The 19,230-nt window shown below is 45.6% G+C and overlaps 1 protein-coding gene across 16 annotated transcripts in view; it reads right to left on the bottom strand.

The window, feature by feature from the left end:
• CADPS (calcium dependent secretion activator) overlaps positions 1 to 19,230 on the bottom strand; it is a 220,843-nt gene that overhangs the window by 78,707 nt on the left and 122,906 nt on the right. For 9 of the 16 annotated variants that reach the window (XM_056335301.1, XM_056335297.1, XM_056335298.1 and 6 more), the window contains exons 12-13: positions 9,382 to 9,518; positions 3,937 to 4,124 (exon numbers count right to left, since the gene is read on the bottom strand). In XM_056335301.1, coding sequence (XP_056191276.1) covers positions 3,937 to 4,124; positions 9,382 to 9,518 — 325 coding nt within the window. Of the gene's footprint in view, positions 1 to 2,708; positions 2,874 to 3,936; positions 4,125 to 9,381; positions 9,519 to 19,230 lie in introns of all 16 variants that reach the window. The other 7 variants (XM_056335290.1, XM_056335291.1, XM_056335294.1 and 4 more) reach the window with 1 other exon arrangement.

Below are 19,230 nucleotides of genomic sequence, written 5' to 3'. Positions count from 1 at the left end.
ATCGGCAGCACCGCCACCATCACGGGAACAGCAGCAGGGAAAGACCTTGGTGGTCACGTGAAATCTTTCATAATTTTACCCCAAATCATGCCGTCTTCTCAAAGCAATTCCTGGTTCTTGCCTTCGCTAGCTTTTCAGAGGACTATTGACAAAACAGCCTTGGTACTACAGCGGTGGTACCAAGAGCAGGCAGACAGCAATAACACCGCAGCAAATGCAGTTGGGTATCTGAATAACACTATACTTTCCTCACCTGTCACGTAGATCGATACATCAGAAATCACACCATCTTTCACAACAGTAGGAATTTACAAATGGCATCCAGTGATACCTGGTGGACAAAACCCTGTTCTCAACTCACTAGTGGCCACAACAGTGAGAAGGGCTCGAGTTCCTCAGCCTTAGCGAAGAACGAGCGCCCGGGCAGCAGCCAGCCGTGCGGGAATTCAGCACTCCCTGCCTTCCTGGCAGCCTGCACCTTACGTATGCAGGGGTCCGCAGCAGGTGAAACTTTGGACAAGCAATTTACACTTCATTTTTACTTGGAAAATGATGAAATTAACATAAAACTTAAGGGGACTGCTATGCAAGCAGCAGTGATTAACGCCTCAGTTTGGAGAGATTACGTCAGGCTTTCTGGGGTCTGAATAAGCTACAGGAGCTCAAAGGAGGAGAGGAGACCAAATCGTGACATATAAAGAAACAGGGCTCCAAATCGTCCCCAAACTCCCATTCTGACCATTTCACCTGCTGCAGCCTCACGGTCACCTCCAAGCTGGAGGTGCATTTCCACCAGCAGCCATCCTGCCCCCGTCCCGGCTGCAGTGCAGTGGCCGTGTCGCTGAGGCGGGAGCCGGACAGGCGAGGAGGCATCGTCCCCACGCTGACGCCTGTCATCCTGTCAGCCTTGACCTTCAGGCTGTCCTCAGCATCCGCACCGCAGCCCGCCTGCACTTCCCCGCTGACTGCGAGCGACTGTTGTCTCACTGCCTGACCTTATGCAAACACGATACAAACAGACAGCCCACCTCAGCTCCATCACTGTCTGCTGCTAATACAGGAGATTGATAGCCACATGAAATTATCTCCCCGCTCGACCTTCATTACCGGGTGGCAGATTCTGACTGACAGCCAACCTCATTCCGGGGAAAGCTAAACCACCCATTTGGTTTTTTTTTTTACTGTCTAAAAGTGAAGGAACTTCCTTTTGTAAAGAAAATCAACACTTTCTCGGTTTCAACAGAAAAAGAAGCCTTTGTTAAACAGAAAAATGTCTCAGAACTTGACTCTTTCCCAGACCACCATGCATACCAATGGCAATACAATGCACGGCTGCTGCAAGAGCCCGTGTCAGACGCTGTGCTGGGTCCCGGGGCAGGTGTGCTCCCACCTCGACAAATCTTACATGGAACATTTTCAACTCCACCATGAGCTATAGGTTTCCTGGGGAGAGCATGGCCAGCCCTAAGGCAACGAGCAACGTATGGACATGGCAGGTGGGAGGAAGGGATGTAGCTATAGCGAACCCAGCTTTACACACGTCGCAACTGCCAGTAAGGACTGCATGGGTAAATATTGGCTTTCTGTCACTCTCTGCCAGCCAGCTCACAAATGCATGATGCATGTGGTCTAAGCAGCTTTCTGAAAAGAAATCGTGACTCTTCCACTCAGATATTCCTATTTCTTATAGCAGACACGCAAGATACAGAGTCATGTTTTCCCTCAGACCCCCTGTGGTCCCATTTTATGACCTTCCTATGGCAGAAGCCAGAAAGCACTCCCCGTGGGCTCCGTACCCAGCTGCTGGGCGTTACGCAGAGCCTGCCCTCGGTGGGAATGTGCAACGCCGCAGCCTCGCAGCTCCAGCACTGACCCTCCTGCAGTCCCCAGGCAACACAGACGTGGCAGTGACCACGAAGGAATAGGAACCTTCAGCCTTTCGATGTGACGTCAACCATCAGCTAAAGACAGCTAAGTCATAGCAAAAGTCTCATCCCTTTCTTGGAATATTTTAAATTAATTACTCGAACAGCCCATCTGTGGATGGGCTGCCCCTTTGGCGGTGCCCAGCAGCCCCCCAGCATGGTGCAGCAGCCACGCGCAGCCCTGGGCAGCTGTACGGGCACAGGACTGGGGTCTACACGCCTCACAGGTTTTAGAACAAGACATCTTTTCTGAGCCCACAACTCTCCAGCCCCACAGGGAGAGAATGGCAGGCTGTCACCTCAACCAGTACTGTCAGATACCTCCTGCCACGGGGCCCTGATGAAGAGGAGGCTCCAGCTCTGGCTACGCTGGACCTTGTGAGGAGATACACGGGGTAGCCATGACCAGCATCTGACCTCCTCTCTGTTACGAGTCAAAAAGGTTTTGAACCAGGTCCTATCCCCACAGGAGCCTCCTGGTGCGATGCGCCCTGCCTATGGAAGAGGGGCAATGAGAGCAGCCAGTTTCACTTGCCTGGATGCATCCCTTACATGCCATGCGAGCCATCTCCTAAACACACCTACAAATCTCAATGCCCTGACCCACCATGGGTCTTGGGTGCCCAAATGCCATCCAACTCCCAGGAGAGTGTATGAGCCGAACGCCGGTGCTGCAGCGGGTCTCCCCGCGCCACGGGGACACAAACTGCCCAGTGTGCTCAGTGACCCAGGAGCCCGGTGTCCTCCACAACACACTTCTGTGCACTGCGCGCTTTCGCTTACCTTTTCGGCTCTGGATTCGGCTGGGATTTGGAATCTTTCCTTTTTTTGGACTCCTTTTTGGAATCCTTTTTTGTCTCCGCTTCAGCGGCAGAGGCATGAGACGCTTTGCCCCCCTCGCCGTCTGCACTTGGCTGTGACCCACCAAGTAATTCTGCCATGTGTTGGCTTTGGGGAGTGATTGAAACACGGGGGGCAAGGCCAGCAGCAAAAGTGAAAGAAACAAGAAGAAAGCATGAAAAAAACTCAAAATAAAACAAAAGGAAACTAAACTGAAAGGAAACAACTGAAATCAAATAACAATTGGCAAAGAAGGAACAAACGAGCAAAAGAAAGTCAGAACTAAAAAAGAAACTAAGGAAGCAGGAACTCGGTTTCCATGACAAGATGTATGAAAGTAACTGCAAAAGCAAGCGGCAGCCTTGCAACATGAAACCTGGGCAATGCGTGTCATAATTTGGGATGGTATTTACCAGAGGGTTTATGAAAATACGTTATTATTTTACAACATTCCTTTCTTTCAGCAGCATATGCAGATAGAGAGTGATATCTCAAAGTATATAATACAACTTCACAGAAAAAAAGCAGCAGAAGAAGCTGCAATATATGCTACAGCTGTCAACAAAATATATAGAAAAGGGAAAAGCGCAGCTTCAGTTCCTCCCATCAAAGGTCTGCCACATTTGCAAGAAAGGAATGGGCTACTTCTGAAATTGAAATTGCTTTGCCACAGAGCAAGATAAAATTTTCAGTTATGTCTAAGCAATCTCTGAACTGACGTCACGTGGACTTTAAATGAGACATGGGTGCCCGAGGGCTTAAAGCCCTTCTGAACACTGAAGTTTGATACTGCTGAAAATTTCACTGCTGCAACTTGTCAGATCCTCTCGCACAGCAATTAAATCAGCACAGCGTATCATTTACTTCTATTTATTCAGCCCGTGACAATCACATGTACTTCAACTCTGTCTTGTCCAGAACTGCATCCAGCAGGTGCCTGCATAAGAAAGTTAAACCCCCTCACTTCTGGATCCTCTACGTGCATTTCTATTGCTTACATTAAACAAGCAACGAGACAAACAAACAAACCGACTATGCCACTAGAAGCGCTGCTGCCAAACATCCACTGTGAAAACAAATTGGGGACTGTTGTGCATTATCCAAGGAAACCTATATTTGACAAAGTCATCCCTTGCTGGCAGGGAGCTGCTAGCCAAGAAGAATTCCTTACCTGTTGCCATGAACATGTGATGCACAAAAGGCAAAGCTGTAGTGAAGTAAGGTGGGGTCAATCATAGCTCCGTTTTCTGCGCGCTCTAGCAAATCTCTGAGGTAGCAGAGATGTCTGTGACAGCCTCTCACTCCATTACGTGCACAATACTCATCTAGCACAAAGACCTGGCCAGGACTAAACCAGCCCTGTTTAGAAATAAAGAGACTTGATTTTAAATATAAGTTATTAAATACAATGGCTATCAGATTTGGAGTCGTAGTGGGAAACTGTTCTAAGAAAAGAAATACAAACCTAAGGCTACCTTAAGGAAAAAGGAGAGAGGTCACTCTTAAACAATACAGACTGTATATCATCACCCAAACACAGCATGTACTCAGTGCAACTGTTAACAAAAACATATCATGCTATCATTAAAGGGAAATGCCATTTAAAAAGCTGAAAAGTTAGGCCAATTCATGTCAGTGCCTAGCAAAAAAAGAAAAAAAAAAAAAGGAGAAAGAAAAAAGACTTACACCTTTAAGAGATGACAGAGGTTTGGTTATTTAAACAATGTGAAACAGTAATCTCATTTTGGGGATGGGATTGTACATTCGGCCAGCAGCAAGAAGACTGATCTGGGGGAGAGCACGGAGGATTACACTGAATAATGACTTCTCTCACATCTGGCCGCAGGAATGTCCTGCGGAAGCAGGAGGGCAGCTCTGTATCATCAGAAAGGGACGCTTCCCATCATCCTTATTGCGTACCGCTGGCGACGCGCTTTGCCATTGACCACCTCCTCGGCATCAAAGCAAAGGGAAGCTCTGCCATCACGAGCAGGGTTTCTTTACACATCCAAAACCCTCAGACTATTCCTGTCTGTCAGTCCTGAGGGCCTGGCGACACACAGCTTGTGGTGCAACATCTGGGCTCCCGAGGAGGACACCCTTCCCCGCGGAGGGCTTGCTCCGATGAACGTCCTGGGACAGCCGAAGAGGAACGCGCCTCTGCTTTCGGGAAAGGCGCTAGTGAGAACAAGAATAATCTTGTAGATTGCTTTTCAAAATGCTGCAAAACCGTCAATATTTACATGGAAATTTGGGTGCTAAACAATTGCTAAGACGCAGCTCTGGAATGCATCAAGCTGCAAAATCTTTCATCGTTTAATTGAAAAGTTCCTGCAGCGGGCGGGAGAGTAGTTGAGGCAGAGCACTGCCCCTATAGGCAACTTCTTTGCCACCCCATCTGTTACCCCAAATGCTACATCTTAGAAACAACACTGCTGTGAAAGATTAAAATATATTTTCTACCACTCAGATGACACCAAATCTTTTCTAGATGCCAAAATAGCTGCTTTGAAAAGAGTTGAAGAAATATCAATTAAGAGCTCAAAGACATAGAGAAGGATTTGCTCATCCTTATTGGGCCAACTCCAAAACAGATTGAGAAAAGAATTAAAATAATGAGGGGAAAATGATAGATATAGGGAGTAGCTACAGTGCTGGGATCACTAGAAGTGCACATTTCAAAACGAAGACACAGAACAATGCAGATGGGACAGCACTCTGGAAGGCTATTTTTTGGGAGGGGTATATTTGCCTTCACTGCTTTTAATGGTATTTTTGTTTGCTTTTTGGTTGGTAGTATTGTGCTTGATTCTAGATTACTTTGCCTGTTTGTTACATCCTCGGACCATCTCATCACCTTGCCTCTCTTCACACAAGTCTTTGGTGATCAGGCATGGTGAAAATATGGAAATGCTGGGATTGCTCTGCGATAGAAAGATGTGTGCATTTGGTTACTGGGGTAGAAATACAGTTGGAATTGTTATATTCACCCAACACATACAAAGGACTCAGTCTTCCTTGTGGGGTGAAATCTTGGCTCTACTGACATCAACAGGAGGGCTGCCACTAATTTCATCAGAGCCGAGTATCAAGCCCAGAGTTTGGGGCAAAGGAAGCAGAAGGCTGGACCCAGCAATCTGGGGCACCCCACACTGCTCCCCTGCAAAAGGGTCTGAGAAGTGCTCGTCCTCAGGTGGACCAAAGGGATGGGGGCAAACACTCAAGACTGCTGCCGAGGCTCAGTGAGGGGAAGCGTGAGCAGAAGCTCAGAGGTTCAGTGATGAGCCTCATACCTCATGAGAGCACAGGCAAGCAGACTATGAGTGGAGAGATCCAGAGCCCAGGAGGACCAGGTGGTCTTCTTTTGCATGCCAGAGGTAGGAAATAAAAAACCTGCTGCTGAATGTGCCTCCAAAGGAGCAGTACATGCTGCTCCCCACAGCCCCAGAAAAAATCTAAGATTTGATGAAAGCTGGTATTCAGAAAGCCCACCACATCTTCAGGCAGATCCTGGCTCTTGATTAAGATCTGCTTGGCACAACCAGCTGACAAGCAGCCAGTCCGGCAAACGCAGCTGATGGTGTTGACACAGCGGTGTCTCTCGCCAGTGCAGCCAGGTGTAGCTCAGTGTGATCTCCCACATGGTCTTCAATGGCATGAGGAAACCTGGCGGGGACCATGGAGGAAGGCTGCAGAGCACAGGGAGCTCGACTGACCATGTTCAACAAGCTGAACTGCGTGGAGAAGAGGACATGTGTCCCAAGCACCAGCAGGGAGTGCAATAGGAACTTCGGAGCTGGGTAAAGCAAAACTTGGTCAGGCCTGGTGAAACACTGGCAATTCTTCTAATGGCAAATGCAGTTTTTGCAAAAAACAGAATTTTGGAGACAAAATTTTCACTTTTCAGTAGCTGAGCTTTCCCATTTACCGCAGGAAAACTGAAAGAATTTCATTTTGGTGGCCCACTTCATGGACCTGACTCTTTCACATCACCTGAGCTAGTTTGGGCACTCTGGAAGACCACCTTTCCTCAGTACATGCCATGTTGTATATGTGAATCCAACGATGCTGACACATCATGTGCAGTAGAGCTCCAGCAGGGACCCAGCTGCGGGTGCTGGCAGTGGGCGGGAAGCCTGGGAAGAGCTGAAGGGCAGTCTCCGAAAGAATGCACGCATCCAAGTGAAAGGAATGAAGACCTACACCTGTGTGGAGTCCACACTAAACTGGAAGAGCTGCATACTCTTCCCAAAAGTCCAGGAAGAGCTGTGACTGCCACCGTGCTACAGTTTGCGGACGATGGGCAGGAGCCCTCAGCAAGCTTTGCAGGCAAGGCTCTTCCCCTTCCCCAGTGCGGTGCTCTCTGCCAGCAAACATCACTTCTGCCACAGCCGAGATGAGTCAGCCAGCCTGTTTGTTTTCATAGGGATGCCTGGCTCAGCCAGCAAGTGGGCTTGCAATAACATTGTTTAACCTGGTTCCACAGAAAGGAGGCAACGCCGAGTTATCCTCTGTGTCAGGGGAAGCCACAGTGTCTGGGTAAGTCTTCCCTGGCACCTCCACATCCACCTTTGAAAACAAGAAGAGGCGCGACGAGGCAAAACTCTGTGGGACCATGCAAGCATGGCAATGTCCCGTAGGGAGAACAACAACTGCCCAGTGGTACATGGAGTACACAGAGCGGGCTCCCCACGCACCCGCAGCTTGCCCAGGCAAGCCAGAGCAGGGGTATCACCAACATCCCAAAGCCACAGCAAGAGCAATGGGAGCTCTTTGCAGTTGAACTCAAATTTTGAGGTCAGTCTGGTATTTTATGCCGTAATCAGGACAAAACCATAGTAAAATAAGTACAGCAGCAAGTGAAATCCAAGCATAGGTGAACACAGGCCATTATTCTCTTCTTTATAACACTCTGCAATGGGTGATTTGAAAGGAGATGGTTATTTGGTGATGCTCTGCTCCGAAGAAGCACAAGTCTTGGTGCTGAGGGGAGCTCCACCACTCCGGTAGCTTCTAGCAAGGGCCTAAACATCACGGTAACAAGCAGAAGTGTGGCTGGCTGGTTTCTTGGAGAGAAACATTGTTAATAACTTTCAGCGATGGCCTTGCACCTCTCCGCCAATTCAATGGCCACAGCTCTCCAGCCAGGCCCCAGACTGCACAGAGACAAACCAGCTGCAAGCCAACCTGTCAGACATGCATGGATGGGAATGGTCTTCCTAGGGTCAGCCATGCGTGGGGAGCAGAAGCTGCATGCCAAATTCATTGCCCGCTGGAGCAAATACCTTGGTGGAACTGGTGAGAAACCTGCTGCAGGTCTGACAATGCTCCCACCAAGCCTACATGTACCACTTGGGTATCTGTGGGTAAAGTGCTCGCTGCAGCCTTCCCCCCAGCCCATCCTTACCTCAGGGGACGTCCACAACCGTTCCTCCTACCCTGCCTCTCATCAGGACGGTGACAACTCACTACCACTAATGGCATTTACTGGATCTTAGCCTTTCTGAGGAGACCAGCCCCTGCATGTGGTGCAAGGAGCAGAGCAGGAGAGAGGAGCACCATGGTGGAGGGGACGTGGAGGACAGGATTTGGGGCTGACAGCCTCGCTGCTACCTGCTCAGTTGTGTTCCTGGGTTGCTGCTTTTAACAGCAAGCCACGCGGGAGCCCCAGCTCCCGGGACTGCACAGCTGGCAAAAGATGAAGCCTATCAGCACAGGGTGGTCCTTCTGCTGAGGCAGCTCATGATGACACCCCGGTGTGGAGGTTCCTGTGTGACACTAGGAGGGTGGCAGGTCAGGATCTGTCCCATGCCACATTCAGGACAGGACCTCCACTTCAGGGCCCTCTGGAAAGGCTTCATCCTGTTGTGTTTTCAAAAACTAAGAGTCTTTTCATCCTCCTCAATGAAACTGCTAAAAATGAATGGTTCAAGTTGTATTGTTAGAGGTTATTTGTCGTTTAAACCCTCACAGTGTCTAAGAGCCCCCGAGCACTGCGCCCCAGCCAAAGGCTAGAAACTGTCCTGGAGCATCTCAGTGCCACTGTCCTATAGACCGTGTTACACAGCAGTGGGCCGAGAGCTGCAGCCTGCACTTATGAGAATAATCAGGACGGGCATGGGACTGTATCAGCATGGACAGACTGCAGCATCACTGCAGTTATCCATCTAGGCCCATCTGTTACCTGCTTGGGATCCCTGCTCATAAAGAGACACAAAGCTGGGCCACAGTTATTCTTGGTGGGACTCCATTGACATGGGAGGTGGTACCAGACCGTCATCTTTCCCCTGTTCTTTCATCCAGAAGACTCTGGAAGGCAGTGCGGGAGGCTGCAAAACACTGCGCTCTACTTCGCATCCCCACACTGGCATTTGTCTTTGCAGGAAGAAACATTTTAAGCATTGCAAACAGAAACGATAAAGACAGTGCAACTGGAGAAGAAGAGCAGTCAGCTCACTGCAAGTAGCCTCTCAAAAGAAAATAACTCTGGGCCAAATTCAAACCTGGTGTAAACAGAAGTCAATCTTCCAACAACAGGGGGATTAGCCCCCACTCGCACTAGCTTTGACTTTGCTGCTTGATGTTTATATCACTAGAGACCAAAGAATATACTTGCCAGACAAGAATAGGAATCATTAAGTCTGTGGTCCAAAGTGAGGCGCTGAACCATCTCAAAGAGTGAAGCGTGGTCAAAGTTACAGGGATTGGAAGAGATAAATTCATCCATGCCATGCTTTTGAGCTCTATCTGCATCTGTTCATTTATACATATAGAGAAAGACACCATTTAGAGAGATATAAGACATTTTAGTTGACAAATACAACAGAAAAAAATATACAGTATGAAGCATGAAAGCTAAATATCTCCTCTTCCCTACATTGCCATTAACCTTTCTCTTTGCAGGCTATACAGTACTCTTTTTACCTCCCATTGTCAACTTGCATCAGTTATGGACTATCTTATTGCATTTAGGCAAAAGATTTTAGAATTAACGTCTTGTCAACTGCTCATTATAAGTGCATTTATTCTATACTTAAAACCAGAACACAAACCCAAGAACTTACTCTGTATCTTACAATATGCTATGAGTTAACAGAATTCTGGCTCACAGAAGTAAATTAGCTCCTATTTAGATAGTTGCAGTTAATTATAATAGATTCTGCCATTCTAACGAAGTTACAGCTGTAGCATTTTTCTCTACATTTACTAGGTTTTCTAGGTATCACACCAGTTACCTAGTTGTTTCTTATCCAAATGCCAATGTTTGTCTCCCCATGGCAATTTTTTTTTTTCCTAATGGCAACTTTAAATGCTACCTCACCGAAATAAAAAGATGCTCTTTTAAGCATCGCTAAGAAGTTAAATTGATATATAGTTCGTTGTCACTGAGGCAGTAACCCGCTAGTGTGCTGGAGCTGCCAGTCATCCCGACAGAGGGACTGAATTTCCTCTGCTTGGATTACGAGCTGCCATTTTTGGGTGAATTAACAGCCTCAACGCATTCACACTTCTCTGCTTTGGGTGACGTTTACGGGCACTAACTCCTAGGGGCTAATTAATTAATCTCAACATGGTTAACTAAAAATACACCAAATTCAGCAGTTGAAATGAAGCCGCCAAGCCGGCCTGGGTGCGGCTAGCCGGGACCCCGCTGGGAACAGGCTTTGTTCTACCAGTGGCCGGGGAATTAAAGGACACCTTTCACTTGGTTTTGTCCGTGCTCAGCTTCCTACTATATGGGTTCTTGCCAAATCCTCCACAAAGAAAATAGGATTTAAATCCTTCCCCTGTTTATAGCCTCCTAGGGGAACTGGGTGGCCTTGAAACAATGTGGCTGAAAGGACAGAAAAATGCAGTTTTCCGCAATAGTAGTAGTATATGGTAACTGTATTTGTTTTAAAACAAAATCCCCCTTCACCAGAAGAACCAAAAATCCTTAATTAAAAATAATGAGCAAAATAAAAAAAAAATATAAAAAAGAGCTTTACATGATAATGATACAGTGTTCTTTTATATATGTTGTACTATTTAATATTAAGCTGTGAAGGATGGTATGTCTTCCTAAATACCTCGTTCATGTCTGTGCTCTCAGATATTACTGATCATTGGAAGCAATCTTTGCATTTTCTGTATAGTCTGTCGTTAGCTATATACAAACTATATAAATAACATCACCCCCTGGAAAGAAATCAGACAAATTAAAACATGCAACATTTCAATTAGCTGCTAGCAATACTTAATTCAGCAATAGCTGGCAATTTTCCTCATTAAAACCCTGCTGAATAAACACGGAGGGTTTTTTTCCCTACAGCTGGTTAATTTTTGAGGGTCCACTCCCCTATGTTGCTCCATGTGCCAGGACTTGCTACCTCTGCCCCTCACCCCGGTCCCAGCCCCCCTGCTCCGCTGGCAGCTCCGTGCATCCAGCAGGGAGACAAGAAGCTGCCGCCGGTACAGAGCAACGTGGCAGCACAAGTGCTGGCTTGGGGGATAGGGACAAGCTCTCTGACCAGCACATCACCTCCACAGCACCTCTCCAGCATCCATGGGCATGCAAAGCCCACCCAGCCCTGGGGCTCATGGCACGGGCCAGCTCCTGTCTGTTTTGACAGCTCTCTGCCCCATCGTCCCTGTCCCTTTGGGCCATGATCGATTTGATTGCATTCACTCCCAAAGAGTTTGTCTGCTCTGTTTTCAATTCCATCCCTAGCGCCCACAAAATGTTTTAACAGATATTATCAGACTATTTTTAATGGCTTGCTGCTCTGCCCGGCTCCTCGGAGTTGACTGCAAGCTGACAAATTGGCTGGAGGCCTTCATTTGCCAGCTCCGCTCAGAGATTTTATTACTTTTCAATTAGAAGCCCTGATACACTGTCAATCCTCCTGCTCAGCCAACGAGGCTCTGAGAGCTGAGTAAATCAGCTGGAAATTTGAAGAGTCCTCTAGCCCTTTAGCTGGTGAACTTTTTTGAGCATATGTGCTAGAAAGCATGTTTGAAATTAATGTTTTTTACTCCAGCCTAATAAGCTTTTCATCACTTTATGTCCTCTGAGCAAGGTGGGCACAGAGTGGACCTTTGGTCGGTGCAAACCCACGGAAGCTCTGCTGGCTTCCACGGAGCTGAGGGTCTGTCCCAGGCTTTTAAATGATCTCCCGGCTCAAGGCAGGGGCACAGACAGCTCCCTGCCAAGCGTGAGAACAGACACAGTGATTAAACAGCCTTCACAACTGTCCATACTCAGGGGCAAACTTACTTTCATTAATCACTCCGAAGCCACACCTTACTGAGCATCCCACTGGGTGCCTGCCCACAGGCCCATGTGCCCCAAATCTCCCCACCTCAGAACAACCACCCAAAAAGGAGGCATCAGACATGGTGCTGCACGAGCTCCAGTAATCAAAAAAGTATGAGCCACACTATTTTTGCTCAGTCAGTGGTTTAAAATGTGGGGTTTCTGCCATGGGAAGGAAGATGACCAGCTGTAGCAATGCCTGCAGCAGCCCAGTGCATGGTCAAACCATTTTGCATCGGCAGAGCTGTGGGGCTGGGTGGGTGCACGTCACCCAGCCAGGGGCTAATGCTGGCACGGCAGGAACTGCAGATGTCTTTGGAGAATGATAATACACACATGGAATGTGTGGAATTAAATGGAATATCTGCTCTGGGCCAGATGCTTAAAATTCTTAAGAATAACTAGGAGCAGTTTAAAAAGGACACTCATACATTAAACTCACCTTCCCTTAATTAGAATATAAACACCCCCTGCAACCTGCAATTTATTTTTGCATTTTGATTTTTCCAATGGACTCGCTTTTAAGAATGAAATTTAGGAATCAAATGATGGCGAGAGCATTAACCTTCCTAGGCAACACAAAAAGAAAAGGACAGACCTAAACATATTGTTACTCTGCTCCAGACAGCTGATCTGTGATTTAAAATACTGCCAACATCAGCATATTAAATAGATTTTATGTATAAACTACCCTCTTTCAAAATGGCTTGTACAGTTTGAATGAGATTTAAAACAAAGTACAAAATGAGAATGGCTAATACTCATACCCAAACTGTACAGCTAATTTGTAAGTACTTTAAATTAATTGTTTCGGTCAAATACGGATGCTTTTTTGACCCTGCTCTGCTATTCTAGCTAAAAAGAAAGAGGAAACCCAAGAAAGAAAGTTATATGATGCTCCAGTAATTTACAATCCCTTCCCAAGGTGCTGTGCCAAGCTTGCTGGTGCTTCTTTGTTCGGGGCCCCAGCCAAAATGCTGCTGCAGGCCCACAAAAGTTATCTTACATATTTAGACAAGCTGCACAGAACTGCAGCTGAAAGGCGTTCGATGGTGGTCTCGGAAGGGAGGTTGCCCGCGGAGGTACATGGGCAGCAGAGACTCCACGAACCTTTCTTCTGGAAAACTGCAGACTGGCCTTTTATATTGCACTTGGTCACCTACATTACGGTCTTTTTTTAATGCTGCTGGGTTTATTTTGATCATTTTTATCCAGTTTGCATTTTATCCTGACTCCATTAACTAGCCCCCTGTCACACACGCACTCCCTACAAGTGTTTGAAATCAGAGTCTTAAAAATCTGCCAGTGTCGGGAACACAAAGATTTCAACAGCAACAACAACGACGACGATGAAAACCAAATGACTGTCCCACCATTTGGTCCTCCGAGGGCTGTATTTCTCTTTATCTAACTGTTATTTAAAAAGGAAGAGACAAAACGGTCATATCTCTATTTTTTTCCCCCCAAACACATTTCCCTGCCCTCTGTGTTTCTTTTGCTCCAGCAATAATTTTGGCAGATTTTGCTCTGAGAGCGGTGAAGTTAATAGCGGGGGACAAGCTCCATAAAAGAATTCTTGTTATAAAAGGCTTTAGGTAGCCATTTTATTGTAAGAATTTCTTACTCCAGATTTCTTTCTTTCGGTTAATGAGTGACTTTGTTTTAGTACCAAAGGCAACTGAACATCCAGTAAATTTTACAACACATTTGCTTATTAAAAACAAAACAAAAAAACCCAACAAACAAAAAAACCAAACAACTGTAAATTAAAAGGTGACTTTGTATCTTACTCATCTGGAAAATGTGTGCTTGTCATATCTGCTTGACATTACAAGAATGAAGATGTGGTTTGGACAGTAACAAACAATGACACTAGTCAACCTCATCAGGAGACATGAAATAAAGGAATGACAATGATTGATGGCAGCTATTCATTTACAGATATTTCTAGAAAACTCTTGCTGGCCTGGCCGGGCAGGGTGGGAGAAGTTTTCCAGCCTGCGCGATGCTCGCCGGCAATGCACGGCGGCGGGCAGGTGACAGTGTGCCCACCACGACCTGCCGCGCTTGGCTGCGCGCTCCCAGGGGCGGCCGGGTCCCCTCCTGCTCTCACCACTTAAACGGAGCTAACGGACACGCTTGGGCTGCAACTCGTTAAAGAAATACCCAGAGGAAGCACCTAGAAACCTCATTTTGTTCGGCCGTGTGGAGCAAGAGTCTTTACTAGCAAACACTCGCGCTCTGGAGGGGGGAAAAAACCCCAAAACACCGTTCTGGGACGGCAAATGTCAGGCTGTTGATCATGAGTGAGCTGCTGGCAGTGCTGGCTGGTGACTTACCAAGTCCCCTCCTCACCGTGCACTACAGCATTGCCACCTCTGCAAAACGATACGTGTGTCCCCCTCTGTGTGTCCCTGCGTGGGTGCCTGGGGCTCTGCAAACCTCCTCCCTGCGATGAGCTGTGGCCGCTGCAGCAGGCTGAACTCGCCTCTCAGCTGGACAGCTAAGAGCTTTTTTTTTTTTTTTTCTTCATATTACTCCGCGTTAGAAGATAGCTTTAAATTTAATTGGCTGTTTATTCCTGTGTTTTATGGTTTTTCCCCTGCTGCAAACAAATTCTTTTCTGCTTGAGTTACAATTTTAATAAACGATTATGAATGCTCCTGTAAATCACCAGACACACTAGGCACTGAATTGAAATCTAACTTATCTAATGTTTGGTAGTTAAATGAGGAAGAATTTGTCATATGCACTTACATAATTCCTTGTGTGGCAAGTTAAAAACACAGTTTTAGAACAGCTATTTAGAATATAAAACATTGTTTCACAGCATTTTTATAACTATTTAAAAGTATTTTGAATTAGATAGCTGCAGAAACCTGTGAATTTGTATGTCATAAGTTAGAGGCTCATGCTTCTTAAAGCACGTAGAAGTGATTTACAGGCTAGTTTTAAATTCATGCAACTTATGTGAGAACTGAATCAACATTTTAATTCTGCATTCCTGCAACGAAGCATCTGCAAGTTGACAATACAGAAGACACAGCAGCGTTCTCATGATATCTCTAACTATCTAAATAAAAATAAAGCAATTAAAGCACAAAACTAATAATCTAATAGGATAGCAGTGCATTGTAGTGCAAATACATGTAATGTTGCCAGACCCAAGTTCATTCATTCATTCACTCTTTCTTTCTTTCTTTCAAAGTGGCAAAAATCTGTATTTCCATAAAATTATGATTTTTTTTTTTTTTTTGGTGGTAAAGTCTGATAAGAATCCTCTTTGGAAATCCAAACATTTAGAAAAGAAAAAAAAGAAAGAAAAAAGAAAGTGTCTGCTGAGAAGGAATTCTGCCTGCTACCCAGGGGTATATTTATACACACACGCACATACTCACACACAGAAAAAAAAGAAGAAAAAAGAAACAAAAGAAGGAAGAAGAGGAAAAAAAAAAAAGAAAAGTCTTGTTTGATGGCCAGGAGGGATGACACCGCCTGTTCCTTCTCATAATTGCATTCAGATACTCCGGATACATATTTGCCAGCTCTCATGACCCACTGATGCTATTCCCTCCTAAGGAAAGCAGGCACTCACCAGGTATTAGAGAAGCAGCTTACAACATCAATAAAGGATTTGTATCGGCTGTATTTAAGGCTGAACAAAGACTAAGGAGAAACTCTTTTACAGCACCAGTTTGGGCTTTTGTCTTTTCCAAAGTAGGTATTCCAGTGGGAAAATGTAAAATAGTAATTCCCCCGGCTTATTCTTTTGCAAGCATTGCTTTGATTGGTGACTGAGACCCACGCAAAAATGTTAATTTATGATAATTTGGGGGAACAGCAGCACCCCTCCGTGACTAATGTATTTAAGTTGGAGTGGGTCAGCATCTCCAAACCCGGGGTGACCCAGAGAGCTGTTGCTTGCTGCCGAAATCATCCCCTACTGAGTTTACGGGAGAGGGAACTATCACACCTCGACGATTCAGACTTATTTTCACAAGGCACGTGTGGAGGGGTTTTTTGGGGGGGCTTCTGTGGAGTCCTGCACCTCCTTTAGGTTTCTCAGGGTCTCCTGCCCTACCTTTCTATGCTGTGAGGTGTCCACGGTTAGCCCCGCACGCTGGTGTGCTACACCAGGCTAATCATCAGCACAGAGAGAAAGGATATTGTCAGAGTGCAAAATGATCTGTTTTCAGGCAGAAAGCAGTCAACTAGATGTAAATTCCATGAAACAAAAGAAGGTATTATTTACAGTTTTATTGTGATGTTAATTAATATTTACATCTCGGAATGAAAAATAGAAATGTTAATGATTGGCTTTGCTAAGAGGATCACTTGATGCCAATGTGAAAGCCAGGGAGAGAAGGCAATTATGCAAACATCACATGCATCCCAATTTCAGTATGGAAACTTACATTTCAAACCTCAATTCAGGAAAATAACATGGAAAGTTTGTACTACAAAATCTAAACATGAGAAAGATTTAAGAGAAAAAAAAAAAGCACATTGCATATGTCAGATAATCTAGTCTGATTATCTGAGCTGTGCTAGCTACAGGGAAGCACTTACCCTTGAGTCCAGCTAGAAGTTAGCAGGGTAAGAAGGAACAAACCAGAATAACATAAAGACTAGCAACAAGGCTCAGGAAAGCAGACAGGAGCCCTAACCTAGCAGCTAAATATTTGGGTTCAAGCAAAGAATGAAAAAGAAACTTAAAGAAAAATCAAACCAACTAAAAAAACCAAAACACAACAACAACCACTTACAGCTGAAAATTTCTTAAGCAGCTCAATAAACCTCGCTACTTATTATGGGGGAACAAATCTTTACAAATTCTCAAAACAACCAACTCTTTGTATATGGTGTGATTAACAGTCATTAAATATAAACAGACATTAAAAAATGAAATATAACCACAAGTGATACGTAAAACAAGTACGGACCAATCTTTCATGTTAAAAAGAATAACGTTTCACAAATAATAATAAAAAAAAGAACATTGAGCATGTTTGGGAATTTTGTTTGATGCATCACTAACACAGAACGAACAAAGATTGGTGCTTTCAGACAAGTGACCACTTTTATGAAGCTTAAATATTGCCAAAAGGTGTAATATGTATTGGCAGCATTATTGACTATAATACTGTGCATGATTTCAACAGTAAACAAGAACAGTTTTGGGTTTTTTCTTTTATAATGCGAACATTGGAGAAAAGCACAGCTTTGCGTGAATGGAGTTTTTCTTTGAAATTGTGGCAAAACAAAAAAAGCAAAACTTTTCACTCTAACAGGTATTGTTCACCCACATAAAAGGAATTGTAGAGTCATACAAAAATTAATGAATAGCAGGATCTATTTTTTTTTTTCCAGTACTTAAATTGCAAATAAAATAAACTCCACCCTGGTTCAGAGCTGTCTGTTTACTTCCAAGACAAGTGCTGCTATCAAACTGTGGATGAGAATTTGAGCGCTGCTCGAAGTTGGTGTTTACTAGAGTCAAAAGAAATGGGAACCAATGAATTCACTATTCTCCCAAGTTTCCCCAACAGCAAAATATGTTCTTCTCATGTTTCTGTTTAACAGACAGCTCCATCACAGGAGCGGAGGGCAGGATTTTTTCTGCATGTGCATGCATGCGCATGTGCCATCTCGGACTGCTACAACATGAAAGCTATAACAACAGTTACTCATCAAATGGCTTAACATTTACTTCTTTGCACATCCTCATTCACCATAGCCTCTAATAAGCACAAAAATTGTGACAGGTATATAAAGATAAATGTACAAGAATAAAATATCTCACAAAAGTCCTTACCTTTCTGCGGGCAAAAAATCCCCAAAAACCCAAACAACAACAACAACAAAAAAACCAACAAAAAACTCAAGCCAAAAAACCCCCAATAACAAACCAAGACCCTTTTAAAAATGCAATACTTGATATGTTTGAATTTCAAGACTGAAGGAGCTGAGAAGTGCATTTGTGCATTTAAGACTCCCAACAAGCCATCATGTGTGGCATGCATGACTCACTTCTGCTTCTGATTATTTAACTGCTGTGCCCAATGACTTTTGTAAGGAGCATTGCCACGTACAAACGTTAAAATATGAAAAATGAGTAGCCTTTGCTGCTGAGATGAAGGTGTACTATGGCATGCTGCCCTCATCCTCCTGCAGGATGAAGGTCCTGTGCACAAAGAGCTGTCAGAGGGATCTAGATCCAAGGGAGGAGGAGGAAGGAAGACTTAAGGACAAAATACAGTAGCCCAGAGGATGCTGAAGTAGGAAGTCATCATCAGACTGATGAGCCGACTGGTTTCCCCCTTCCAGGCTTTGGCACAACACAGCCAAGAGGGTTTCCCAGTGCCTGCAGCAAAAAAGCGAGCCTGAAGACACCCAGCTTATGGCGAAAACACATTGTGGATGGAAAGAAGGTGATGGCATAAAAACCAGCCGAATTATCTGCACCTGGAGCTGGTATTGGCCTGAGAACAAGCAGGAGAAACTAAGGTCAGATCCTGACCCCCTCAGATGCCCTGCAGGGAACAGGGGGTGAAATCTTGGCTGTTTTCACCAGAAGCAAGGATGAGGGATCCCTGACTCCTGGCAGGTGCATGAGATGGAAAAATCCAGGTCAAACCTGTGGCATTTCTCTAGCTCTGAGCACAGTCAAGCTGATACAGTCTGCAGGACCATGAGCAGCACAAGTCTCTGGTGGACATGCTGGGCTGTGGTTAGGTGCAGAGGGGACTCCTGGGCTCAGTCACTGACTTCGCTGCTCCCTGGTGAGGACTAGGACAAGCCAGCTGCCCCTTATCCATCCCAGGTAACTAAGTGGGTTGGGGTCAGCTCTCCCCAGGCACACAGTGCTTGGCTCTGCATGGGGACAACGCACCCAAAGGTCCACGGCCCCGGGCAGCCCATTTCCTTCCCCCAACTCCTGGCAGACTTTGCTACAGCTGCTGCCAGGCAACTATGATGTGTCTAGGAAAGGGACCCTTCACCTGACCCCATATATTGGTCTGGCAAAGTGAAAACTCCATAAACATCAGGAATTTACCCAGCAGAAAAATTCTCCAGGCCTGATGCCTGCAAGGATGGGAGAAGGCTGGTGGGGATGGTGTTTCCCCAGTCTAAGGTCTCTCACTGCCCTTGTCCCAATCCATGGGGATC

This window comes from Falco biarmicus, chromosome 4, assembly GCF_023638135.1.
Source record: "Falco biarmicus isolate bFalBia1 chromosome 4, bFalBia1.pri, whole genome shotgun sequence".
NCBI classification, from domain to species: Eukaryota; Metazoa; Chordata; class Aves; order Falconiformes; family Falconidae; genus Falco; species Falco biarmicus.
This window is presented reverse-complemented; position numbering and strand designations above follow the sequence as displayed.